Here is a 27986-nt window from a genome sequence, read left to right on the forward strand (position 1 = left end):
CCCCGCTCAGTCTTCAGAGAAAAGGGGGGAGAAGCAGGTGATGGCTGAACTGGGGGAAAGGGACACAGGTGGTGTGTGTGTGTGTGTGTGTGTGTGTGTGTGTGTGTGTAGAGAAAAGAATCAGGTTTTAGTTTCCAGTAAAACCCCAGGGACACCCTTGGAGGAGTCGGGCAGCACGAATAATGCAACCTGCTACTGCCATCTGGTGGACGAAAGGAGGAAGTCAGGCTGTGAAGGTGGACCAGATGGAACTCGAAAATCAGGATCATTTCAGCAATTTAATTAGCCTCAGTATGTACCAGGATGTCTGTAGCAGGTCTCTGTGGTGACCCTGGTGTCCCTGCCTCCAAACAGGTCCCTGCCCTCTTTCCATTTCATAAATACCCAGCACGGGTCTTCACAGAAGGCGCCCCTGACGTAGATCATCTGAGCAGTTAAGAAAATAAGCTCAGAACCAGGAGAACTTGGTGTCACCCTCTGAGCCTCAGTTTACTTAATGTAATGACTCAATGAAAGACTTCAAAGCCCCTGCCAGGCTTGTCTTTTTAAGTTAGTGGTTCTCATACTAGAGTGAGCATCAAAGTCCCCAGAGAGCTTGTTAAAACACTGACCATTGGCCCCTGCCCCCAGCATTTCTCACCCAGTAGGTCTGGATTGGAGTCTGAGAATTTGCTGATGCTGCCAATCCAGAGACACCCCTCACCTTGGAGAATCACTGTTCTAAGTAGTTCAGTCTCCTTGGTGTGAGGGAAAAAGTGAATAAGCAAGCAAATAATTTATATAAAATAAATAACAGAGCTTACATAAAACAGAAGCCAGGGCTCAAATAATGTATCTATTAGAGCCCCATAAATAAGTGTCTCGTGGCCTGGCAGGGCCGAGGGGAGGGTCAAACCTGCCGGGGAGCCCAGAGTAGCTCTGGAGCAGGAGGGTATGGGTCAGCGCAGAAGGGAGAAGGCTAGACGCTGGCCAGAGGTACTTTTCTGAATGTTGCGGGAGAGCTGGAAGAGGTCTTAGAGGCCATCTAATCCAGCTTTCATTTTAAGACGAAATGGACTCACAAAGGTTACATGACTTTTCCAAAGTCACACGGCCACTCGGTAGCTCTTTTTCTTCAAGTTCCCAACCTGCTCCCTTCACAAGCAGGTCCCAGAGGAATCCCACACGGTCCAACAGGTTCACAAGACCGGTTAGTTCCGCGATGTTCTGGGGTTAGGGTGGGCCAGCGCCCCAGCGGCCCTTGGCACGTGCCCGCCCCCTCAGTTCCCCCTACCTTTCACCAAAGGGAAGAAGCAGTCCATCTCCACGCTGCTTCGGGAATGGGAGATGCACAGGGCGCTGCTGGGAACCAGGCCCTCCTGGGGGGGGCTCCGTTCCGTGGTGCGGACCAGACACCAGCCCGGCCGCTCGCTGGGCCGCTCCAGCAGCTCCACCGTCTGCCCCACCTGGATGGTCAGCTCGCTGCTGTGGCCTGCATTGAAGTCCTGGAGGACCACGGTCAACTCACATCCGCCAGAGAGCTTGGGGTAGGGTGTGGAGTGAAATGTGAGGGGTGGAGGGAGGAGATGGTGGGCCAGAGGGGAAGGGAGAAAGGATGCGTGTAGAGGAGAAGAGGAGGAGAGGAAGATAAAGGGGAAAGATGGGGTCCGGAGTGGAAAGAAGGCACAAGATGGAAAAGGGAGTTGGGAACAGGAAAGAAAACAAGAAAATAAAGTAATTGACACAATGCCATTCAATCATCCCACCGCTCTAGCTCAGGCCACAGCCTGGAGCCTGCCCAGGACCGAGCTTGACTTTAATTCCTTCTTGTTCGCCTGGAGTTATTCTTATTTTCCTTTGCCAAGCTTCCATTTAACTGTGCCCTCCCCCCCCTCCCCCAGTATGTCTCTTTACTTCTTCCCAGGGCACTACTTTTACCCCGTCCCTGCCCCTGTGTCCACCCTCCGACACTTCCTGGGCACCATTTCTAACTCACATACTCTTACGTGCTTCCAGTTGAAATTTGGGAATAACGGAAGAGACGACCTCCTTCCTCCTAACCTTTGCAATCTTCCCTCTCCCCATCCCTAGCTGGACCTTCAGCTGAAAACAGAGGCTGCCAGTGACACAAAAAAGAAGGAGGCATCAAGTCCAAGGAGAAGCAGAACAGAAGGGGAACGGAGTTGGCTTACCTTAGCCCAGCCACTGGGGGCCAGGGGAAAGAATGGGAAGGGAAGGAGAGAGGTCACATCATACTTAGGAACCATCCTCAGTGCCCCATCGTGCCCTCCCCCTGGGCCTGGCCCTTCCCCACTGTACTGGTTCTGGGGCAGAACCAATAAAACTGCGGGGAGACACCCCAGGGTGAGAACTGCCTCTTCTAGCTGAAAGCCGAGACCTTCTCTTCTCACCACGAGAAACCACTAGTTATTAGTTTGTCTCACAGAGCTAAGCACAGAGCCTGTCTCTTGAAATAGCACCTGCACTTAGGGGCAGAATGAGGGGAAGAGAAGGGAAGAAATGGGAGACCCAGAGGCCCAGCTGGGTAGCCTGTTCTCCCCAGGGTTCAGCCAGACAGTGGCTCAGTGGGACAGTCCCCCTACCGCCTCCAGGGAACCTGGCCTCAGTCTGTGCATCTCTAATGGAAGCCTCCAGGGCCTGTGTTGTCTGCACCAGCAGCCGTACTAAGGCACTAGTCCAAATATATGGTGTAGCTATTTCACCTACAGCCTGGGAGGCTTCTGCTGAATGGAAAACACAGCAAGCATCCCAGTAAGTAGAGAATCAACAGTTCCACCAGGCCCCAGAGCTCAGCATCCCGGACTGTGAGAATTTCCTATTAAAGGAACTTGAACGTCACAGTGGGCTTGAGAAGCCGCACGATGCATCAGACTGAGAGTTGCCGTATGTATCGGCACCAAGCACTGAGCAGGGAGCCTGCTCAAAACACAAGTCCGTGGAGGGGCATGGTACTGCCATTGAGATTTGATCAGGAAGAGAAGTCTGCAGGACAGAAGCTGGAAGAGGGAAAGCGACAGAAGAAGAAAAGACGCTTGTTGGCTCCTTTTTCCATTTAACTTTCTTGGTCGCATTAAATGCACCGACTCTACCCTGTCCCCATCTGGTGCTCTCTTCCCTAAAGCATCATTTTGAGAAGAATGGTGTGGGATGGTGATCCCTCAAGTCTGCAGAGTGCTTTTACACTGTGCAAAGTACCTTCACATTAACTCTCCACAACGACCAGGTGCTGTTACCGCCTCCGCTCATCCAGCCAAAGAACTTCAAGCTCAGAAATGTCAAGATCATTGTTGACACAATGAGTGTGCATAAAAATTGCCTAAGGAGTTTATTAGACGTGCAGGTGGCTTTGCTGGTTCCTCGCTTGCCCTAGCCCCCAGTCACAGGTTATGATTCAGGAGACCTAGGAATGCCTATTTTTAACAAGACTCCCCCAACTTATGATTCTGAGAAGGGGTTCCCTGAGATACTGCCTGAGCAACACTGGCTAGATGGTTTCCCATGGTCACCCAACTGGACTTGAAGCAGGCCCTGGACCACAAATCCCCTGTTCTTTACACCACATACCAGAGTAAATTATGTACAAGTTTTAGGCATGTTTGTGGTTAGAGGTGGGAGGCAGGTGGAGAGAAGGCATCACTGGCCGGAGCTACTGGTCTTCTGGGGGTTGGCTTGGCCTGCATCAAGTTGCTTACACTTTTTGGACTGCAGTTTCTATCTCGACCATTCTACACTAGGAACGGCTACATCACGGAAACACAAGTTTCACGGAGTTAAGTTCACTGATATTCTATTTCAGTTTTTTTTTCTCAGTTGCTGGTGGCATCCCACTAAGTTGACTCCACTTTCCACTAATGGAAATTTGTAGAATTTGCCAATTCCATTTGTAGGATGTTAGACTAGATGATCATAAAATTTCCTGCTAAGTCTGAGAATTTCTATCAATGAACTCTTACGCTTCAGTGGGGTCACTCCTCTGTGCCAACCTTAGGATTCTTTCCCAAGGTCAAGTGCGCACATGACCTGAGATGCAACTTGCAGCCCTTTCAGGGATGGAAATGGCCCTTTTGCAGACTGTTGCAGCGAAGCAGAGGGAGCCTGAGGCTCTGGTGACAAACAGCCCAGCATGACCCCAGACACAAGACCCACTGCCCCCCGTGGAGAAGTTACAGCCAGACCCACCCACAGGCAGGTGGGGGCTGTGGTGGGGGCAGGGGGAGGAGAGGATAAAGAGCCAGGCTGTGTGCCTCTATAATTCAAAGATCAAGAGAAACCTGGAAAACACCAGCAGATGGTGGTTTCTGCTTCCTGTGGGCTGCGCAGGCCAGACAGACAGAGGAGAAAGTGGAAGAAAGATGATCAATGGGCTCACAGACCCAGCCAAAACCCATTACGGCTCAAATATAGGATGAATGTCCTGGTTTGCCTCACCTCAGTGGCGTGGTCAAAGAGATTTACCACACTCAGTCCCCACTCCACAGCAACAAGGGATTTCCAAACGGTGGCGGCGAGGGGCTTAGGAGCAGTGGATGAGTCCGTGGTCGGGCAGAGCTGCCTCTGAAATCCCCCCTCAACCTCTCCCCAGAGCAACAGGGAAGTTTCAGGCTCCCCAGGGGACTCTGGGTTCATACCTGAGAAACCCTGCTTCAGAGAACCCAGGACTGGAATCAGAACTGGAAAGTTCGAAGAGCCCTTGCAAGGAGGGGCAGGGGCAGAGGGGCCAAAGGACCTTTGAGGAATCTTGGCACACTTGAAACATTTGTACTTGAAATCCTCAAAATCATTCACTCATGCCTCACACTTTAAGTTTTCTCCTGGACTGAGATGAGTCACACCACCTACTGAACATTAATTACAGAGTGTGCCCCTCATTAACCAATAAAAACCAAATTCCTTCACAAATACTAAATGATCAGTTTCTTAGAAAAGTACACGTGCAGTTTTCTTTCTGAGCAGTTCTGCTGTGCGTCAGCAGGTCTGTCTCGCAGAGCCCCGGGGTCATTACTTTCTCTTCTTTCTCTTCCCATCTGGCAAGGACCAGTGACCAGTCCCCACTCGCCCTGTCCCTTCCCCTTTGCAGTGCTGCATTCCATTACAGTGGCACATTCAGGAAGTCCCCATTTCTCTCCCCGAGCTAAATCTCTGTCCCAGAAGATTAAATAGGTCTTCAGAGAATGTTGCAAAAAACACCTTTGTCTTCACCTCATGCTTCTCTTGCCCACAGCCTTTAAGAACTGTTTCAATGTCCCCCGCAAATCTTTAAAATGTTTTCTCAGTGAACCATTTGTTCCTATTTGACAGGCTGAGACCAGGGGGTGTGGAGGGAGGGTGCCCAACCTCTCCCCACTGCAGAGGTCCCAGGTGATTCAACAGGTGTCAGGAAGGGCAATCACACCCTGCTCAAAACTCTGAGGCTGCATCAGATTTGTACTGGTTATTTTCAAACTATTGGCTATGGATGCTTAACTTCCAATCTACCAATTTGATCCCACTCTAGATTATACGACCAAACTCATTCCCAGGAGGGAAACGTTGGGAGGCTTGAGTTGGTAGCACAGACTCTCAGCGTGAAGTCAGGTGTTTCTGAGTCTTCTCTTACTGTGCACTCCAGTTTCTATAATCTTTTCCCCCCTTATTCCCTTCACTGTGCACCTCCCCCCCACCCCCAGAAGTCTCTGACTTGGCCTCTTCCTGGGAGCTTCTCAGGCATTTTCTTTTTCTTTCTTTCTTTTTTTTCTTTTTAGTGTTAGATTCTTTAATGTTTATTATTACTGTTATTATTAACATATAATGTATTATTTGTTTCAGGGGTACAGGTCTGTGATTCATCAGCCTTACACAATACACGGCGCTCACCACAACACAACACACATTTGCCTAGCTCCCTAGGACCTTGCCCAGGGCCTGCTAAACCTTTCTGATGCTAATCACTGCTTAGATTTCTGCAAGCCCCGCCCTCACTGCTGAGCCATCATCTGATTCTCTTCCCCGGACTTTCCCAGCCTCTCTCCTTCCTAGGTCCTGACCATTTCCTGTGGAACCTGTTCCCGTAATACCCACTCCCTGGGTGGACTTTGTCCTCCCCGCTCCGAGGTGCTCCCGGGTAGCCCTCTCTCCAGCACAGAGGAAACAGACACAGGACACTCCATAACCACCTTCATTCTCACTCACATTCACCAGAAACGATTGCTTTCATTTAGGTCCATTTTTGCTTGGTTATTATTTGGAGATTGCCTGAACTCCTCCTTCGTGTATAAACAGCATGAGCTAGATTAGCCCTAAGAACTTCCTTGTGTTATGGAAAAAGATCTGATTATTCCCTGTGGGGTTTCCAGTGGGGGGGATATTCAGAGAGGTAGAACACGACCCGCCCAGCATTCTACTGTTGTCATTTCAGGTCCCCAAGCTTCTGCCTGCCTCTTTGTCTCTACCAGACTCTCCTGAGGGCTATGGACTCTGGAGCCCCTCACTGGCTGTGTGACCAGGAGCAAGTCACTTAACCTCTTGGTCTCAGTTTCTTCATCTGTGGAATGGGGATATAAGAGTATCTGCTTCATAGGTTGCTGTGAACATTAAATGGGATAATTTTTTTTTAAGTTGGCTCTATGCCCAATGCAGGGCTTGAACTCACAACCCTGAGATTGAGAGACACATGCTACTGACTGAGCCAGCCAGGCACTCCCAATGAGATAATTTTTTTTTTAAAGATTTTATTTATTTAGAGCGAGAAAGCAAGTGTGAGCAGGGGGAGGGGCAGGGGGAGAGGGACAAGGAAAGAATCTCAAGCAGACTCCCCATTGAGCATGGAGCCCAATGAGGGGCTCCATCTCAGGACCCTGAGATCATGACCTGAGCCAAAATCAAGAGTCAGACGCTCAACCCACCGAGCTACCCAGGTGCCCCGAGATATTTTTAAAGCACTTAGGACAGTGCCATCTACAGACTAAGCTCTCTAAATGCTTGTTTATAAATAAATTCTAGAGGTATTAATTATCATTATTATTTAAATTTGAGGGAAAGGAGCAGAGAAGAAATGGTAAAAAGGAATCAGTTGTCTGGAAATAGACTATACCAGCTGTAAATAGGCATGCAAATTATTATGAGAGTAAATCAAATCTTTTTCCCTTTTTATAATCTTAATGGAGTCTTGCCCTAACCCAGGCCAATTAGAAGAATGGCCTGAAGGCTTCTAGGGAAGGTGACTCAGATGCCTTTAAGGGTCCCCCAACTCAGCACAAGCTTCTTCTGCCAAAGGACAAGGGGATGGTGGACTCTTGGATCCCTTTATGGAAATGAGGATTCATTCTACATTGCTTTCCATGCACCGTCCGTCTGAAGAGCACCCCCGCCCAAGAGCCTGAGGACTGCTCACAACACCTGCTGCCGGAGCCTGCTGATCCTGTGAGCCTCAGCTCCTGACACTGCTTCCCCATCAGGTAAGTCAGACTTCCTCCTCCTCCCCTGGCTGCCTGCCCTCTGATTCACTCTAATTCCTCCATGGTGCTCAGCCAGGGCGAGCGAGGCACAGAGTTCTCTGCATTAACGTCTGCCTATAAATGACAACGTGGGAGGCCACAGCTGGCCTTAGAAAAAGGTGAAGTTGGAGGGTATCTACTTGGTGTGGTTTTAGGGCACCGAGAGGACCTGCCAACTCCTGTTCGAAACAGCCCTTCTCTCCCCCAATGGCTCCTGCCCCTGCTGCCAATGCCTCCAATCCCACAGTCGGAGATGCAAACGTTCTCACCATGAAATGTCTCAGAACACAGTCTGTGTACGATTCCCTTCCAATTACAAAAAGATGAGAGGCAGCACATAGGTGACATGCAGTTGTACTCATGTAGCTTTAAGCATGAATACGTTCATAACAGCATTCTTTTAAATGAGAAAACTATAACATAAAAAAAAAAAAACCCAAAAAATAAAACACAAAAATCTAACAGGAAGGGAATGGTTAAGTAATTATGATATATACACGAATATATATACTAAGTAACTGTTTAATTATGCAGTCTTTATATATTAATAAAGCTCTATAACAGTTACAAATTGCTTACCTCATATAATGTAAAAAACAAAAAGGACAGGATATAAAGTTGCAAATATAACTAGGTGAAGAACATCACTAACAACAACCCTATTCATCAGAAATTAACAGGAAGGAAATTCATCAAAATGTTAAGACTGGCTTTACTGGGTGGAAAACTGGGCGATTTCACCCCTCCTTTCTAATTTCCAGTATTGCCTGATATTTCTGACCTAAGAGTTATTTATAAGGAAAAGTAACAATAACAACTTGTATGAAAGTCAACAATGGAATGGGGGGAAGATGCAATATTCCCAGGAGGCATAATACTTTGAGGGGAAAAAGGGGCAGTGGACAGAGGGATAGTTCCCAGTTCTGCTCCAGGACCACTGTGTGAGCCTCAGGAAAGGCCCGAGTTGCTAATGATGCCTATGTGTAGAGGCTTTAAAATCCATCACTAGAAACCTCTGTCCCTGCACTCCTGTGCAATCCAGGTGAGCTCTTCAGAAAGGAAGTCTCCTTACAGGAGTTTAGTGCTCTGTTTCCATCCTGATCAGGATCTGAAACAGGTGTATCGCAATGTCTGGACATTGAGGGACACTGTTGTGGAGCTCTGGGACGGCTTCAGTCGCTGGTAGGTGGTAGCTAGCTTGGGTTGCTGCCAAGTCTGGTTAAGAGTCTAAAGCTGATGACTGGCTTCATTTTTGTTCCCTGGAGCTGGGGCTGCTCTGACTGCAACTGATGGAGCTTTTTGGTTTAGTGGGTTCCCATGGGGTTGAGATGGAAGGTGGAGCCCCAGAGAGGCACAGAGTGTGGTCTGCGGTCAGTAGAAGTCTCATGAATTGGGTAGAAATTAATAGCAGGAAGAGTGCAGGAGTGGGAATCGGGAGGCCCTGGTGTAGGGGCATTGGGAAAATCCCTTCCCCTCTCTGTACCTGAACTTCCTCATTCTTACGATGAGGAAATCGGATTTCAGGGGCCCTTCCAGTGTTAATATTCTACGGGTGAAGTAGTTCCTATGTTCACTCATTAACACACAACTCTGTTTAATTTTTTCGAGCACTTACCACTAACGGGTTGTTTATTTATTTGTTGCCATATCACACGTCAAAATGTAAGGTCCAGGAGAGCAGAAGCCTTCTCTGTCTTGCTCACAGTCACATCTCCAGAGTCTAGAGTGACAGCTGGCCCAGAGCAGGTGATCAGCAAATACTCATTGAGTGCCTGAGAATGAAGCCCTCAAGCTATTGCCTGGTGCGGAGCTGTGAGGTGGAGCTGCAGTGGCTGAGGGCTCTCGCACTGCTGCTCGCCTCCTCTTGTCCGTGTCTTCCTGACCCCACAGTTTATTTGTTCAGAACCCCTTTTTGAGAAATTATCTCACCCTCCGATCATTTGGCTATATCTTCATTAATTCCTAAGTGTGATAAAAATGACACGGGGTGGGGGGAGATATAAACCCCCAAGAATAAAGAGAATGAGAGGTAAGAATAGACAAGAGAAGTCAACATTTTTTTTGAATAACAGAAAGTCCCTGCAAAAGTGGGTTCTGACCCGGCAGAATGGAGATGAGATGCGAGTCCCTGCCATTAGCCCTGCACGACCCCTGGAAAGGCTCAGGAAGTGGAAGCACCAGGCTGCACTGAGGGTCAGGGTACAAGTGGGGCTAAAAGGGGAAGAGGGGTTGTAAAGGGAGTACACCCCTCGGTCCCTCTTCTAGACGATGTACACTTTCCTGAAAATTGAAATTCACTGAAGGTCCACATAACAGAAGAGGGAGATGGCCACCATCCTTGATCTTGCTGTCTCCCAGAATACTGGCAGCCAAATATAAACATTTTACGTAGACCTGAGGATCTTTCATTAGGGAAACCAAAAAGATGTACAGATACTCAAATTCTGACATTTCACTGCAGAGTGGAACCTTCCAGTAAATACACTCCTTCCATTACACAGAGTATCTGCTCGGCTTTTTTGGTGCCTCGTTCATAAATATGAATCTGATCCGGCCAAAGATCCCCAGACTTTGCAGAATAGCCCCTCTGACAGAGACCAAACTAAACAAAGAAGAAGGATCAGGCACTCCGAGGAAACAACAGGCAGGCAGGACAACCACACTTCAGCAACACTGTAATATCCTCAGAGACGCAAGAAAGGTTTTATATCCAGGAAAACAGACAAGCTGCTACAGAGACGGAGGACATTTCAGAATGAGGAAGAGCTCTCAGAAATCACAACTATGGTGGGAATGAAACATCTCATACATACATGGGTCGGAAGACAGAGTCAGAGACATCTTCCAGAGAGTAGGACAAGAGCAGTGAGAGAGGAAAATAAGAGCAAAAATGTAAGAAAATTAAAGAATTGATCCAACAAGTATGAGACAGACAGAATGAAAGGGAATAAATCGTCAAGAAAAGTTCCCAGGACTGAAAGGCACAAACTGCCAAGCTGACGTATTGTTCCAAGTGTCTACTGTGATGAACTTTAAAAAGACCCACTCTAAAGCATGGGGTCAGGACATATCGGCAGTGAAGAGGGCATTCTAAAAGTTTTCGGAGAGAGAGGAGGAAAAAAAAGTCAGATTAAATCCAACAAAATCAAGAATCACGATGACAGCAGTTTTCAACAACAGCCTTGGAACGTTAAAGAAAATGGAGCAATTCCCTCAAAATTCTGAGTGGGAATCATTACCAACCTAGAATTCTGTGTCCAAACAAAGTGTCAGTCAAGATGAGAGTACATGAAAGGCCTCTTTCAGACGTTCAAGTCTCAGAGATTTGCCTCAGGAAGCATTCACTGAGTGGCAACCATTAGGATTAGCATGTTGGCTTCTGGATTTTTCTCTTTTATCCTCTTTCTTTTTTTGTTTCTCTTAATGTGATATACCTTTAGTAGATACAAATTAAAATTAATCCCTTCATTCCCTTTTTAAAAAAAGGAGTTAATAGGTAGACAGGTTTGAGGAGTGCCTGAACCACAAGATGGTTTTTCTTTTTTTTTTTTTTAAAGATTTTATTTATTTATTTGACAGAGAGAGAGGCAGCGAGAGAGGGAACACAAGCAGGGGGAGTGAGAGAGGGAGAAGCAGACTTCCTGCCGAGCAGGGAGCCCGATGCGGGACTCGATCCCAGGACCCTGGGATCATGACCCGAGCCGAAGGCAGACGCCTAACGACTGAGCCACCCAGGCGCCCAGATGGATTTTTTTTATTTAGCAAAGCATTCGTCCAGGCCTTATGTGAAAATGTTCTAGTCAAAGCTATGAAATGTGTGGTGAGGTGATGGTACTGAGGGTGGGTTCACGGCCTAGCTGAGGTGCAAGGGACTTTGGGGTTCACCTAACCCAATCTAACCCAATCCCCTGATTTGACAGAAGAGGGAAATTAATCCCCCAAAGAGGAAGGACTTACCTAAGGAAGATAGTGTCTGAAAGATGGTAGACAATAAACATTTGTCAAATGAATGAATGTGTTAGTGGGTAAGTAAATGAGTTAAGCCAGGGATTATCCAATGCTCTTAACTCATAAGTAGAAAAACCGAGGACCCCAATATAGCAGAGCCAAGACCAGACCTGGGTTTTCAAATTCTGGGGTCAGAATACTTCTCGCTAGACTTTGCTAAATTAATGATCGCTGTCCCCCTTAATGTCATAAGGCTCTAGGTCCACACTTGCACCGAATGTATCGATACACGGATTACGGATTGGGGTCAGTGTGGGAAGAGGATTTTCAAATCCAAAGCTTGACAAAGCTGCAGAGAACACGAAGCTGGGAGAGGCAGCTAAGATTACAGATCATAGACACCCAGGACCTCTGTGAGCTTCTACTCTAATCTCCCACTCAAGGCAGGACCCTTTCCAGGACATCTAGCTCTCTGTGTTATGACACTCTTCTCTCCTGATGGAGAGCTGAGGTATTCAGAACATTTCCTTTGTTTTTGTAATTTCCATCCACGGTTCTTAGTTGCCCTCTACGGTAATACAGAAGAAATCCTCCTTTCTTCCATGGAGCTCTACATATGTAAAGACTAGAGGGATAATTCCTTAAGTCTTCTCTTTTCCACACGTTCCTTCAAATGGCTCTCAAGTGTGTGGTTTCCACTATTTTCATCATATTCTTCTGGATGAACTTAGTATGTCACTGTCCCTCTTGATAGGGACAGCTAGACCTGAATCCAATCCTTTAGACCTAGTGTGTCCAGCACAGACTAAGCCAAGCACTCACTTCTAGGCCGAGACACTGTACTTCCATCCATGTGGTCTGCGAGTCTTTTACTTGCTGGCTTCTATTGAGCATGCAGCCTCCTAAAGACCCCAGTCTGACTCACAGGGTCCTCTCAAGCGAACTTCTTCCCTTTCTCTACTTGAGGCTTTAACTCAGAGAATTTTCTATTTATCTGTGTTAACTTCAAATTTCTAGCTAAAGCGTAGTGTTCTTGACTCTCTCATCTATCAGATTAGTGATTCCTTCCAGTTTTGTGGCATCTGCAAACCTGAAATTTATACTTCAATGTGTTCATCCAAGTGAGAGACAAACACAGAGCACAGTTTGGTAGGAACAAGGACAGAGCTCATGGATACTATGCCTAGGCTCCTAGCAGACAGGCGCCATCCACCCAGAGGAGGAACTGGATTTGCTCGGGGCATAATGAACACCAGGAGTGGAAGTTACAGGGTCTCAGATTCGGCTTAACTTAATGTTTATTTACTTATTCATCCAACAAGAATTTATTGAATGCTGGTTGGAGGGTTCGAGCTCCCCGGCGAGGGAGGGAGGAAATGAAAACTGCGAATTCTGTCTGCTCCTTATCTCTGTACTCCCTGTCCAGGCTTCCGAGAGCATGGAGGCCAGGCACAAGCGATCAGCAGACACAGCTGGGAGGATGCACAGCCGGCCAATAAGCGGAGGCCTCTGCAACCTTGATCCCTTGTATGGAGATAAGGGTTCTGACTAGGTGGGGTGGGGGTGTGTCTCCCGGCTCCTTTGTGCTTCCCTGAGGCTGCCTTTACTGATGTCCTACTTGTAGGTACCTGGGCACTTTCCTGCAACACACACCAGAGCTTGAGAAAGAGGAAAGAGCCCACGGGACTGGGGCTGAAAACCCACGGTGATGTACAGCAGAGGGTGGAGAGAGGTGGCTGGGAGAAGCCTGGAGTACAAAGAGCTTCTCTGCAGGTATAGAGAGGGAAGAAGCCGTGGGCTGCCCTCAGGCATTCTCACAATTGTCCTCTGTGCAGTTGGGCAACACTGAAAAGTTGAGCTCCAGGGGCCATCTGGCCAAAGACCAGACAGGACTTCAAAGAAGTGTACCATGTCATGCAACCTCAGGTATTCAGATGTGGGTCACCATTTTCCATTCTGTGGGTCATGGGGTCTGGAGTCAGACTGCTAGGTTTGAATCTGTCTCCACTGTTTCTGTCTGTATAAGCTCAAGCAAGTTAGTTAGCCTCTCTTTGGCTAATCTTCCTTATCTATAAGATAGAGAAAACATGAATCATTGCAAGGATTCCGTGAGTTCACACAGGTAAACCCTGACATGCATCACATGCTCAATAAATGTTATCTATTGTTTATCCAGTCATCCTAACTTGGCACATACCCAGGGCGTGTTTCCTGCGCCAATACTGTGTGCCTAGGGTACAGAAATCCATTCCTAAGCTAGCCTTAGGGACACATATTGGGAGAAACTGGCAGACTGGAAAAAATAAATAAAAGCAACCATATAGGACCAAGCCCAGGGTTAAAAGGTTTAGGGTACAATTTAGGCTATAATTTCCCTTTGTAGGGCCATGGATATGAACGTCCCTTCTTTCCCACACTAGGGCTTCCAGAGAAACAAGAGACCACATCAGGCTGGGAAGGATTTCTTGGAACTATTTGCCAGACCAGGTGCATAACATGTTTATACTGAGGTGATGGGGGGTGGGGCGGGGTTTGAGATATCCACTCGCATATAGAAAATTGGCAAAACCATCCCTGGAAGGAGGCCATACCACCCCCTGGTTGACCAGAGAATACCAGTCAGCCTGATTATTGTTCTGTCATCTGAGCACAGTCGGCAGGGACCAGAATTGGAAAGAGGGCACAGGTGAAGTTCAGGGGTGTGCTGCTGAGTGCCCGGGAGGGGAACCTGTCTCAGAAAAGGGGCCAGCTGGCTGCTGGCAGCTGGGGGTGAATTCAACTGCACATACAGGAGCAGCCCATTCTAAATGCTTTGACTCAGAAAGCGAACACCCATAGTCACTGTCTCCTAGGCCCAAAGAGATGCCAGTGGACATCTGGTTAATTTCCCATTTTCAAGCAGAATAAGATAATGATGCACACTTGTATGACCCTTTACAAGACTCACAGACATCAGCCTGATCCTCACAGACCCCATTTTATAATCTGATTTTACAGAAGAGGAAAGCAAGGCTCAGAGAGGTGAACTATCTTGCTCAGGAACACACAGCAGCAAATCACAAAGGCAGGACCTCAAGTCTTAATAACCCAGTTACGTCACCCATGTACTTACTTGCTTACTCACCAGCCAGCCCCTGAGCTGTGCACAGGGCAGAGAGGGCTGAAGCAGACAGCGGTGACGGCCCTGCCCTCACCAAGCTTACTGTCCCGTTGGGGAACATCATACAAACACCCCAAGTGTGACAACAGGGAAAGCGTGGGGTGCTGGCCCCGGGGATGAGGCGGGGGTCCCTCAGAAAGTGATCTGCTCTTCCCATTGCCGACTCACCAGACTGCTCCACTGGGTACTGCCGTGGCTGTCTGGCCTCGGAACTGTTTATGTTACAAGCTCTGTCACCCGCCCGGGGCTGTGAGACTTGGTGAGAACTACTCCCCTGCTCACCCACCAGCCGGTGAGAGCCCGGAGCGTCTGCCCTGTCCTATGCCAGCCTGCTCAGCCTCACCACGTCCTGGCCATCCCCAACCGTGGGGTTCCACCCTGGCAGTGGGGACTGGAGGAGACGGCGGCTGTCCAGGTGAATGATCCAGAACACGTGCCCAGCAAGGAGGAGGGGAGCAGACGCAAATACAGGGGTTCCCAGAGTCTTCACAGTGTCTTCCTTGAAAGTTGTCAAGCTTTTGTCCCCAGTGAATTACAGACTTTCCCTTATCCCCGATCCTATCCTTGCCGTGTCAGTGTGAAGAAGGGCCTTTATCTGCGACCCGAAGGGCCTTTATCTGCGACCCGCACTTCTTCCTTGTCCAGGCTCACCCATTTACTGAGTGAGTCCTAACAGGATTTTCTGCTGTCTGCTGCCCTTGGCTCATTTTCTCTGGGACTGACGGGCACCCCCGTCTCATGTCTGGTTCACGACACTGGGTCTTTCTTACCACCACCTTCCCGTGTGGTTGCCAACTATCAGAATGTGCCCTTTGGACTCTGCTTGCTAACTGTTCCCTTGACCGTGTGCATGATCTCTGACTCGGCTCCGTCTTAAAGACCTCTTAACTTTCCACTCAGCTTCCTCTCTAGGAACCAAAGGGCAAAAGCAAAGTTCTCAGTGGTGCAAGGTGGCCACTAGAGGGAAGCAAAAGCTAGGATTTACTATAGGAACTGGCCATACTTGGGTTGCTAGAACCAAGGCTGGACCCTACCCTGGATAGGGCACACCACTGGCCCACCCACATGGGAAACAGACGACAATTGCTTACTGCCTGGCACAGGGTAAGTGCTCAATAAATGTTTTCTGGATGAAATTCCTAGTTTTAGAAATGAGAAAGCAGGTGATGTGATCCCAAAATTAGTTGGTGTCAGGGCCCCGTCTTTCCTGTTCTCAGGCTGGCGTGCCATTCCATCACATAGTACATCAGCCCTCCTCCTCCTCGTCCCCCTTCTCTGCTCCCCCTCTGTGGTTCAACCCAGGTAAACCGCCTCCCTATCCAAGTTCATTTTTGAAACACTTCTGGATAAGCAGTAGTTAGAGACTGTTTTCTCGGTCCCTTACACCTAATTTGTCACTGAGTCCTGCCAAGTTAATAAAAATCTTTCTCTTGTTTTCTGGACAGCTCCCTTGCTATTCCAGGCCCTCATCAGCCACCTCCCTGTCTCCTCATGGTCTCCTCTCCCCCCATGTTCCACCCTCATGTCCTCTATTATTTCATAATTTACACAGACTTTGCCCTGTCTGCCCCTTCAAATTCTCCCAGCCTCCTCCAGGCATTCATAGCTCTTCATAATCCTCCCCAGCCACCTGTTCAACTACTCGCCAATAGATTTGCTGTTTGGTGTTTGGATGGTGCCCTGAATATGTCCTGGTTATTTCTGCCTCTGGATAAAGATTTTATTTATTTGTCAGAGAGAGAAAGCAAGTGCACAAGCAGGGGGAGTGGGAGAAGCAGGCTCCCTGATGAGCAAGGAGCCCGATGCAGGACTCGATCCCAGGACCCTGGGATCACGACCTGAGCCAAAGGCAGATGTGTGACCAAATGAGCCACCCAGGCATCCCTGCCTCTGAACTTCTGTTGATGGGTAACATTCCAACGGAAAGATTCCCTTTTGTTCTCCAGACCCCATCTTCCCCACTGTCAAAGGTCATATACGGCTCTGGATTCCCCAATATCTCACACGTTCTTTGGCAGTGGTGTCCACAAAGGGCTTTCCTCTTTCTGGGACTAATCTTGTCTGTCCTGTGTGTTTATAGGACAGTCAGAAAGACAGATCCCTCACTTTGGGTGGTTTGTGTATAGGTATATATTGCAAAACATTATATTTCCTGGCTATTTGGCTTGGCGACTGAATAATCATGTTTAAATTGCCCTCTTCATTTTATCAATTTTCTCCTATTCTATGGCATTGTATCAACAACGGGACATCCCAGAGTTCTGTGTTTGGTACCAGACAAAATTATTGTGTGTGGGACATCGTAGCATTTTTCTTCATAATTTATAGTTTCTTGAATTTTTTTTCTACCAAAAATATGCCAGTATTTCTTTTTTTTTTTTTTAAAGATTTTATTCATTTATTTGAGAGAGAGAATGAGATAGAGAGAGCATGAGAAGGGGGAGGGTCAGAGGGAGAAGCAGGCTCCCCGCCGAGCAGGGAGCCCGATGCGGGACTCGATCCTGGGACTCCAGGATCATGACCTGAGCCGAAGGCAGTGGCTTAACCAACTGAGCCACCCAGGCACCCCAATATGCCAGTATTTCTAACTCAGAACCTGTGTCTCAGTTAGTCTTCGTGGCAATGGTGTAGGGGGCAACTGGTAAGGCTAAGAGTTCACTGCACGGCAGCATGGTGGTTTACAGGCCGGATTTTGAACTCAGCATCCCAGACCAAATCCAAGTTCCACCACTGACTAGCTATGTTACCTTGGAAATGTTAAAAATACAAGGTCTGTCTATGCTTCAGTTCCTCACCAAAAACACTGAAGTACTGTAATAACAGAGTTGTTGTTTTGATTCAAGATTGTATCGCATTCGAAGCACATGCTGTCCAGTTAATGGCTATTGTTCTTATTTTCATTTTTTTTTTTTTTTTTTTTTTGAGAGAGAGTGTGAGCGCGTGCAGGTGGGGGAGGAAGGCAGAGCAGAAGAAGAGGGAAAGAATCCTAAGCAGACTCCACGCTGAGCGCAATGTCCGACTGGTGCTTGATCTCACAACCCTGAGATTATGACCTGAGCCAAAATCAAGAGTTGGACACTTAACTGACTAGCCACCCAGGTACCCCAGCTTTCATTATTATTTGGTGTGATTGACTGAGTCACTAAGTGTACATGGCATAGTGTCTTTTCTTTAGAGAGAGAAATTACTCATTTTATTTTAAAATTTTTTATAACATACATACAGAGAAGTGCATCCATCAGCTCAACAAATTTTCTCAAACTGAGCACATCTGCCTAATGGGCACCTGGATCATGGAAGAGAACATGAACCTCACGCACACTCCCTTCCAGGCACTATCCCATCACAACCCATTATCCATAGCATTTTATAAAAAAGATTTATTTATTTATTTGAGAGAGAGAGACAGAGCATGTGCTAGAGGGGGAGGGGCAGAGGGGGAAGGAGAGAGAATCTCAAGCAGACTCTGCACTCAGTGCAGAGCCTGACACGGGGCTCGATCTCACAACCCTGAGATCAGGACCTGAGCCGAAATCAAGAGTCACCCGCTTAACTGACTGAGCTACCCAGGTGCCCCACAGTTTTTTTTTACTATAGTGAAAACACTTAGCATGAGATCTGTCCTCTCAGCAAACGTTTAAGTGCACAATATGGCACTGTGGACTACAGGTGCAATGCTGTATAGCAGGTCTCTAGGACTGGGGACACTCCCTTCTGTACCCCCTTGTCCCACTGTCCTGCTGTGTTCAGTGGCTCTGAGCAGTGGAGTTTCAGCAGAATTAGACAATTTTGGCTTTCTCTAATAGCTGCAGGAACTGGGGCTAAATATTATGGAAGAGTATTAAACTGTAGGTCCAACTGGAATGTCTGGGCTAGAATAAGATTTAACAGCTAGCGCAGAATGCAAAGTCAAGCTCACAGACCCTCCATGGACTAGGGAGAGATGAGAATTTTATTTTCCTTTAAATATAAATCAACTATGCCAAATGTGGGGTCATGCACAGCCATTCATACCGTTTCAGCAAAAGAAAGGAAACATCTATATAGATATCTTTAAAATGTTACCATTCTTTCTTTGTGCGCCTTTGCCTGTGATTAGGAGTCTAGCACCTAGGAAGGGCCCACTTGACTAGATGGAATAAAAAGGGAGTGGACAGAGGACTTGGCAAAGAAAGCTGACGGCCCCGGGAACACACACCATCCTGGCTAGGAGCTCCTGGTGGCAGTACGTAGGTGGACAGCAGATGTCTTTACATCGTTGGGAAAAGACAGAAATTTGGGTGGCACTTGCGCAAGTAACAGAAAACTTGGGGACTGCACCCATGGAAAGGCTCCTAGGCCCTACATTTTAGCTCGTAGGGACAAGAATGAGCTCTTAATTATAGAGATGGTTAGTAGTGCCAACCTTGGGATGTATTTGGTGTATTTCAGACAAAAAAAAGGGGAGTCTCCTGCTTGAGCTGAAAACGTTGGTATACAAGTGGGAAATCACACCCCCCCTCAGCACCACAATAGGGGAGCCTACCTTGGACATCCATTTACCCTCCTCCCCACTTTCCTGGGTCTGAAGCTCCTGGTAACACATTGACTTCTGAATGAGAGACGGTCAGCTCTCAGCCCAGGCACCAAGCTGCACTCCTCTTCCAGTGTTTACACCACCCCTTCTGGAAGGTCTGGTCAACTTCAAACCAACTTGGTTTCTGAAGGTGAGAGACCGCCTAGGTTATCTAAGGCAGACATAGAAATTCTTCTCTTTTAAGGCTGACCTCAAGTTACTCATTCATTCATTCAACAAATACGTATTGAGGACCTCTGCCTTTGGATTCACAGCCAGGATAGACTGCAATCCCCAGATAACCTGCCTCTGAGCAGAAGGCACTGGGAACTCGGTCCCGGGGCTGCTTCTCTTCCAGCAAAGGGCAGGAAGCAGTGGTCCCTCACCCACTGGGCTTCCAGAACAGCCCTGCGTCTCTATGTGAGGTGCTCATACTTCAACACAGATGCTGCTAGAAGCTGCAATGTAGATTTTTTTTTTTTAAATCTCAGCAAGTGAAGTTTGAGAAAACTAAGACACCCTATACATCAGGGAAATTGGAAATTATAGCAAGAAATTCACGATTCATTCCCGAGGCATAAAGCTGCATGTACCATGAATGCCACCGAATCTCCAAGGGCTGAATGTTGACCTCAGGCTCACTGGCGAAGGAGGGAGAACATGAAAGACCCCAACATTTAGGGAGTTGTGCTCTTCCTATGCCAGAAAGAGAAAATGAAGGCTGAGATGCTGTTTGCTACAGTAAAAGAGTCAGAGTTTTTGGCCAATGTGCAACGAATCAGTAGTTAGTATAGGAACTGTAGGGCCCCTCCTAGCGTGTGTGCTCTTAAATATGGCCAGGCCATAAGGAAACAGCACGGACATCACCTCTGGCCTTCAAACTTAAGTGCATCCCTTTGGTACACAAAAAAATCTTAACCTTTTTACAAGCATCCTCTGCCACACCTGCCTCTCAGGCTTTCCTTCTGCCCCAGCAACCTACAGCCCACGGCCGTAGCCACAGACAGCTCTGCACATCCAAGCGCCTTCGGTCAGCTGTCCCATCTGCCTGGAACGAACAGCCTCCCTCCAGGTCCCGCCTGCCAGATTCCCCTGCTCCTTTACGGTCCAGCTCACTTTCCTTATGTACTGATTAGTTACCTGACTTAATCACTCAGCAAATAGTTGTTGAGTACACTATGTGCCAAGTACTCCGTTAACTGCTGGGGTTCAGCACTAGCCCAGAAAAACACTTCTACCCTCATGGAGCCTGCATTCTTGTAGGGGAGGCAGGCGGTAAACAAGAGAAACAGGCAAAGTAAGCAGAACCTTGGAAAAATAGTGGTAAGCGTGAAAGAGAAAAACAGAGCATGGAAAGGATAGAGGGGGTCTGGTGTGTGGGTAGTGGTGGGGTGGGGGGCGGATCTAGTGGTTCTGCAAGGATTTCCAAACCCCACTACCCCAGAAGTGCTCCTTCCCTACACATTCCCGATGTACAGCATAGATCCCTCTATTACAGCATCAGCATTAGCTTCTTCGTATTTACATAGGGGCTATTTATATACATATGGGTGGGGCTCTGCGACTAGAATTAGAGCCCCTAGAGGCTCTGGATCTTCAAACTCCAGCCCCTAGATACACTTTAGTCAGCATCTGTTCACACGGTGTTTCCTGAATTGGGAGAGAACTGTGTCCACAGAAGTCAGAATCTAACACGCCCTACTTCTGTTTTTCCCCCTTGGTGCTCTTTTTCCTGCAGCTTTCCCTCCTTGTTTTACTTTCCTGTTTGCATCTGGGGTTTTCTTAATACTCTCCTGAGAAAATATCCTCATAAATTAATTTCCCTCCCGCTAATGACTTCTGAATGAGAACCACCTCTCATCAAATAACTGGGGGAAAAGCATGATCTCTTAGGGCAACTCATTGCAGAAAAAATAATTTATTCAAAGGAACCTTCTGTGGGGTTTCAAAACCAGGTCCACAAATCCTTTGATACTTCACCCTTCGGTTTCCTCCACTTGAGCATGGGCTGGACTTAGCGGCTCACTTCCAATGAGTGGAATATGCTGGAAGACATGATGATGTGTGCCTTCTGAAGCTGGGATATAAAAAGCATTGCAGCTTCCTCCTTGCTCTCTGTGGGATCACTTGCTGTGGGGGAGGCCAGCCACCATGTTGTGAGGACACTTAAGCAGCCAGGTCTTGGAAGCAGGTCTGCCCGCCCCCCTCACCCTCCACCCCACGCCGGTCAGACCTTCAGAGACTACAGGTGTGGCTGTTACCTTGACTGCAACCTCCTGGGACACTCGGAGCCAGAGCCACCCAACTAGGCCACTCTTGGATTCCTGACCCACGGAAACTACTGGATAACAAGTGTTTGTTGTGCGAAGTCGTTAAGCTTTGAGGTACTCTGTTCTGCAGCAATAGATAATTGAGTTCTGTTCTGGTTCTATGACTGACCTTCAGCAAGTCAGTTAACCTCACTCAGCCTTAGTTTCTCAGCTGTTAGTAAAGTGGGTTTGGGTCAGAGGACTCGAAGCGGCACCGGCTCTCACACCCTGTGCTCCCCAAACAAAACAAAAACACTCTAGGAATAGTGTAGTTTGGGCCAGCTGTGTGTAAAATGTAACAGTCTCGATCTCTCTGGGGGTATTTCTGCCGATTCAGATAGCAAGGCGGTCATTACCTGAACCCACAGATGCAAGCCAGGTCCTGGGAGGTGATATTCAACTTAGAAGGGGAGACACAAGAGTCGCACGCACAGTTTTGTGCTCAGGAGGGGCCTCGAGGAGGTAATATGCTTTCCGTGGGTGTGATCTTCATAGCCCACAGTGTGTTTCCATGAGTAGTATTTCACTAAAAGCTCACGAATCTCCATTCTACAGCTGGGAGGTTGAGGCTTCAGAGAGTTTTGGTAATTTGCTCAAAACCACACAGTTCTTAAGTTCCAGAGCTGAGAACTGAGCCACGAACTCTCAGTTGCTACGTTCTACCTTCCGTTACTGTCAGCTGCCTCTCTGAGGGCTGGCCTGAGTGCTACACTGGGCAGGCTGAGGACATGGCCTGGCAGGGCCACGGCTCCTTCTGTACGAAGCTGTGCTCCTCTAGGCGGCTGACAGAGCTACATTTCCTATCACACGAGTCCATTCCACCCCGCGCCTGCAGGTGGTTGCACCAGATGGGGGGTCTGCCCTCGGGAAGCCGCCCTAAGGGCGGCAAATGACATGGCCTGGGGCAAAAAGATGAGTGTGGCCAATTAGATTCCATCTTTCTTTCTTTCTTTCTTTTTTTTTTTTTAAAGATTTTATTTATTTATTTGAGACAGAGAGAATGAGAGACAGAGAGCATGAGAGGGAGGAGGGTCAGAGGGAGAAGCAGACTCCCTGCCGAGCAGGGAGCCCGATGCGGGACTCGATGTGGGACTCAATCCCGGGACTCCAGGATCATGACCTGAGCCGAAGGCAGTCGCTTAACCAACTGAGCCACCCAGGCGCCCTAGATTCCATCTTTCAAGAATGTTTACTTGGAAGGAGTAAGAGAACAATACACTTACCCTAGGGCAGTAAAGGTTTCGAAGAGGGGAGAGAGATCAGACCGGCCCTAACGGGCCACAGGCAAAGCCAAGATGATGAGGGCACAGCAGCTCAGAGCAAGTGGCAGTGATACGGTGAAGAAAAGGCATACATGGTGTGGGACCTGGAGAGAGGGGCCTGAAGCGGAGCCAGAAGCGAGGTCCCTCCAACCGCCCGGATCCAGGACCGTCCTACACGCCCTGGCTCCACGGGGCCCAGATCGGCCGTGGCCGCTAGGATTTGCTTGCCATGAGAGTCTACCTCGTCCATTCTCCTCCTTGAGCTACCTGAAGACTGCTCTTACCCTGCAACTAAGTGAATTAACTAGAGATGACACAGCTGATACAAAAGATAAAAAACCACCACTGTGTGATTATAAAATTCCAAGAGTCACAAGGGTTAAAACAAAACACACACACAAAGGCCTTCGTGGATTCCGACCACTGAACAGCATAAAACAACGGCAGCACCAAAAGCTGTGTTTCATGGCACCGGGACACAGGACGGGAGCCCTATGCCCTCGCGGGGTGAGCTGCGGCTAGGAACGAACCAGCCACTTCCCAGTTTTTAAGAAACTGCTCCAAACCTTGCAGAAGAGGTATAATCAGCTCACAGAAATACAAAGACCAACTATGACATATGTGGGGTTTGACTGGCATACGATTAGAGAACAGGCTCGTGAGCTTCTGAGTGTCACTTGTGATGGGCATAAACTAGTGAGGGCCTCAGAAAAGACTGCATTTTGTTAAATGGTGCCCTCTGAGTAGCCTTGACCTGCCAGAAAATGGCCCTTGGCAGCTCGGGGACAGACAGCGTGTGGAGTTCCTGACTAACAATGAAGGGTGCTGGATACGGCTCCCAGCTCTCTCACTTAGTAGCTGTGTGGCCTGGATAAGCAACTGCAACTTCCTCCATCTCTCCAACAAAAAGCACGGACTAGAAGATCACCAAGGCCCATTCCCGCTCTGAAAGTGTGCGTAATTCAAAGATTCTCAGCTACTCTGCCCAGCTAGCAGCGTAAGTAGTCACTCACCATACCCGGATGAGGACCATATTACCACAGTATGTCTAGAAAACCCCAAACAAACGAAAACCCAGAACACACAGTCTGGCCACAGGGCAAATTCTTTAAAATCACAATAGTTCCATAAACTGCTTAATGCCTAAACCGGGACACATGGCTTCCCTAGGCCTATTCTTCTTCTAGAAGGGCCTGAATGGTGACTAAAAATAAAAGGACTCTTTTGCATGACTCATTTCTTACCTCATTTTTTTAAAAGATTTATTTGTTTATTTATTTATTTGAGACAGAGAGAATGAGAGAGAGAGAGCACATGAGAGGGGGGAGGGTCAGAGGCAGAAGCAGGCTCCCTGCCAAGCAGGGAGCCCGATGCGGGACCCGATCCAGGGACTCCAGGATCATGACCTGAGCTGAAGGCAGTCACTTAACCAACTGAGCCACCCAGGCGCCCACTTATCTCATTTTTTTTTAAAGTAGGCTCCACACCCAACGTGGGGCTTGAACTCATGACCCAGAGATCAAGAGTCGCATGCTCCACTGACCAAGCCAGCCAGGCAGCCCTCTTATCTTGTTTACATTTAAGATAATTCAAGGTCAAAAGTATAGAAATATAGACAACTTTGACGTCTTGCCCCTTTTTTGTCTCTTCCTTTTTTTCTAAAAGAATCTGGAAAACGTAAGCCTCCTCTGGCTTCTTTCTTTCAGGCTTTCTTATAAAAACACTGGTGGCCACACCCTGCTCCTTATTCAGCACCTTATTAAACCTCTAGGCAAACAATGAATCATGGAACATTACATCAAAAACTAATGATGTAATGTATGGTGATTAACATAACCATTAATAAAAAAAAGAAAGAAAGAAAGAAAAAAAACCCTCTAGGCCAATTATTTACAGTCCCCTCCAACTTTGCTTTGCCCTAAGCCCCGCAGCATCTGCCTGCGGGAGGTGTGCAGGGTGCATCTGGTCCCAGGCCTCAGTGACACATGACGAGCTGGTGTACGAGTTATTCATTTAACTATTGTCATGCTCATCATTTCTTTTTTTTTTTTTTTTAAGATTTTATTTATTTATTTGGGACAGAGAGAATGAGAGAGAGCACATGAGAGGGGGGAGGGTCAGAGGGAGAAGCAGACTCCCTGCCGAGCAGGGAGCCCGATGCGGGACTCGATGCAGGGACTCCAGGATCATGACCTGAGCCGAAGGCAGTTGCTTAACCAACTGAGCCACCCAGGCGCTCCATGCTCATCATTTCTAATGGAACAGTGTTCAGGGTTTTAAAGCTTCCAGCCTCTTGTCCCTCCGTTGGGAAAGGATTTGGAACTCTGACTGTGGGCTCTTCCCCTCAGAGGATCGATGCACTTTAGAAAGAAAATCTATCAGTCCCCCCAGAAGGCCCAGAGAGCCTAAATGCAGGAGGGTGGTTTGTCCTGCATTTTAATATCCCTGAAACATGGTGGTAAGTAGATTTTTTCCCCCCTAAAACCCTCTAAAGCCATTTTAGGATGTCCTGAAATCCCCATCTGACTGCTCCCCTCGGCACCTCTTCATCCGCAGGCTACAGACCCCTCCCTGCCACCCCCCTTCTCTGGGAATGACATGCTCAGCCCCTGGGACTGGCACAGTGTGGCACTTGCATGGTGGACTCCATTAACCCTCAGGACACCATGGGACAGCCCAGTAGAGATGGTGGTGGAGCCCTAGGCCAAGAGTCAAGAGTCTGGGCGGCCACTGGTTCTTCCCCTACGTGGCTGGTGATCTTGAGCAAGCCAGTACGTGAAAAAAATACAAATAAAGGCCCCCTTGAGCTCTGCCTTCGTGTTCTGATTCACAGCTTGTCCTTCACTGAGTCCCGTGGCGGCCAAGGCCGAGGACTGAGCCCAAGTGTGGTTGGTGATCAGCCGCAGCCACCGAGCGCTGGGGCCTTTGGGGGCCCCACCGTGTGCTCTGCTATGGATGGCCACTTGGAAGGACATTCTGCTTAAATGTCCCCATTTATCCTTGCCATTCTGAGATTACAATACCCTTCCGAAAGAAATGAGGGAAAAGTCTGTCTCGTTCCTGCTCCAGACACAGTATCTTAGTTCCCATTTAAAAATGTCTCTTGCTATAAGTTCCTTGATGGAAAATTCTATTCTCTTCTTTTAGTGCCCCGCATCCCAGAATAGCCAGCACTGCTTTAAGAACTTATTCTAAATGTCAGCCAGCTTATCCACAATGCACACTCGTACCTTAACTCCTTGACCACAAGCTACTACCCAGTGACCACTGCTCCTTGACTACTTAACTAAGAGTAATAAATGCTACTCTTCTCTCTGTCCCTATCTCACACTGTTCAATGCCATTCCCTGGTTCCTATAGCAAGGTCACTCAAAATCATCCTACTGTCTGAAAGAAGGCAAGTGAGAGAAGGCACATCTTGCGATGTCAATCCATGCAGTTTAAGAAAAACACACTATACTGTACTTGTACTTGTCAAAACCCCAAATGTCATTTAACCTAACGCGTTTGCTATTTTGTTCTTGCTGTCAGCAAACCTGAAGACGAATTCACTTCCAACATGGTAGTGGGGACTCAGATGGCTCACAACCCCTTGCTCATTCCTTTTCTGAGTCCTCATCGTATGATCTTCTTCTAAACCTTTTACATTCTTTATAAGCAAACAAACTTCTCAACAGTAAGGAGCCCTGCTCATGACTTTTTGAGGGAAGAGAGGTCATAAAATGTGAGCATGCTCTGCTTCGTTCTCTCCCTATTCCTCCATTGCCTAGGGAACCAGGTTCAAGACACTGAGCATCTAATTTAGGGCCTCTCAGATCCAATTCCTCAATCTCTTCAACTCATCTGCTACCAGACTGACCGTCTGCTCCAAGTCACAGCGACACTTGCTGATTCCCAAACATACCCAACATGTTCCCAACTCCCTGACTCATATGTATGGTGTTTTCTGTCCAGAAGAGGTTCTACCTCTCTCTCCCAAGCCACACCCCTCTCACCTTCTGGAAATCCTTCCCCACATTCATGCCCAGCTCAGATGAACCCATCCACAAGCAGTTCCAAACAATTCCCTCCTTCCCTTTCTAGCGGAGTGTGATTTGTACACACTACAGCACATTTTTGCTTTGGATATTCATCTATGTTCCTGCATCTTCCATAGGGTTCAAAGTGCCTTAAAAGTACAGCCTGGGTTGTTTTTAAAATTGTTTATATAGAGAGGATTTTCAATTATTGTTGATTTAAATTTGCTGAAATAGATAGTGCTACACTCTGATTCCTCACATTTTTGAAACTTCTACATCCCCTATTTCCTCCATATGGACTCTCTTATGTTTATTTTTGAAATTCTTCATCTTAGAGTTTTAGTTAAATTCTCAAGTACTTCTGGGAAATAGGTGGAGTGGATATTTTAAATGCTTTTTATTGGTTTATAATTTTGGACTTTTCATTGGGTCATCATTAATTTTGAGGAAATTCCTCATATTTCTTTAAACATTAATCTGTTTAAAATATATTTTATATATCGAGAGGGAAAAAAGCAATGCTCCTTTACAATATAGGGAGAGAGGAGTTATGAGTCTCAAAGAGACTTTTGCTATACATTAATACTCTTCTGTACAAAATAAGCACAAGCTGTGGAGGAGGGAATTAGAGACATATACGATGGATTGCCACTAACTATTTTTCTGATAATACGAGATAGTATGGCAAAGAATTCTAGGTGCCTCCCAAGTCCATTCTGCCCTGATTTCTTAGTAATGAAGACTCATTTTTTTTGAGGGGGGCTGTACATTGCCACCTAGTAAAGGAGTATTTTCCCCAGGTCTCCTTGCAGCTAAAGTAGCCATGTTATCAGACTGGCCAGTGGGATGAAAGCCCGAGTGCCAGCTTCCAACTAGTCTCCTAGGTGTGTGGGGGTGTGGGGGATGGCTCTTCTTCCCTGTTGCCCAGCCCGCCCCCTGCAACACCTGCCATCTTGGACTATGAGTTAGAGCACACCCTATGAAGAATGGAGGAATGAGCTAGAAGGAGCCCGAGTACGGATGATGCTGTGCGTCTTTTCCACCAGTCCTAGACTACTTATCCTCAGGTGTCTGCTACGTGAGAGAAAAACCCCAAACTTCTATCTTATTTAAGCCAGTGCCATTTGGAGCTTTTGTGTGTAGCTGAGCCTTCTAATCCTAACTGATACAGATGAGAGGATTTTCTGAAGGTAGAAAGGGGAGTTTTGGAAATGTTTTTAATCTCCACGATTCTCTATTCTGATCGGAAAGGAAAGGAAAT

General features: G+C 47.6%; 1 protein-coding gene across 5 annotated transcripts in view; it reads right to left on the reverse strand.

Moving 5' to 3' along the window:
• Nucleotides 1–27986, reverse strand: part of KALRN (kalirin RhoGEF kinase) — a 648894-nt gene that overhangs the window by 131693 nt on the left and 489215 nt on the right. For all 5 annotated transcript variants that reach the window (XM_034999991.1, XM_034999993.1, XM_034999994.1 and 2 more), the window contains exon 34: nt 1274–1520. In XM_034999991.1, coding sequence (XP_034855882.1) covers nt 1274–1520 — 247 coding nt within the window. The remainder of the gene's footprint in view (nt 1–1273; nt 1521–27986) is intronic.

This window comes from Mirounga leonina, unplaced genomic scaffold (assembly GCF_011800145.1).
Source record: "Mirounga leonina isolate KUSES-001 unplaced genomic scaffold, KU_Mleo_1.0 Mir_115, whole genome shotgun sequence".
Taxonomy (NCBI): domain Eukaryota; kingdom Metazoa; phylum Chordata; class Mammalia; order Carnivora; family Phocidae; genus Mirounga; species Mirounga leonina.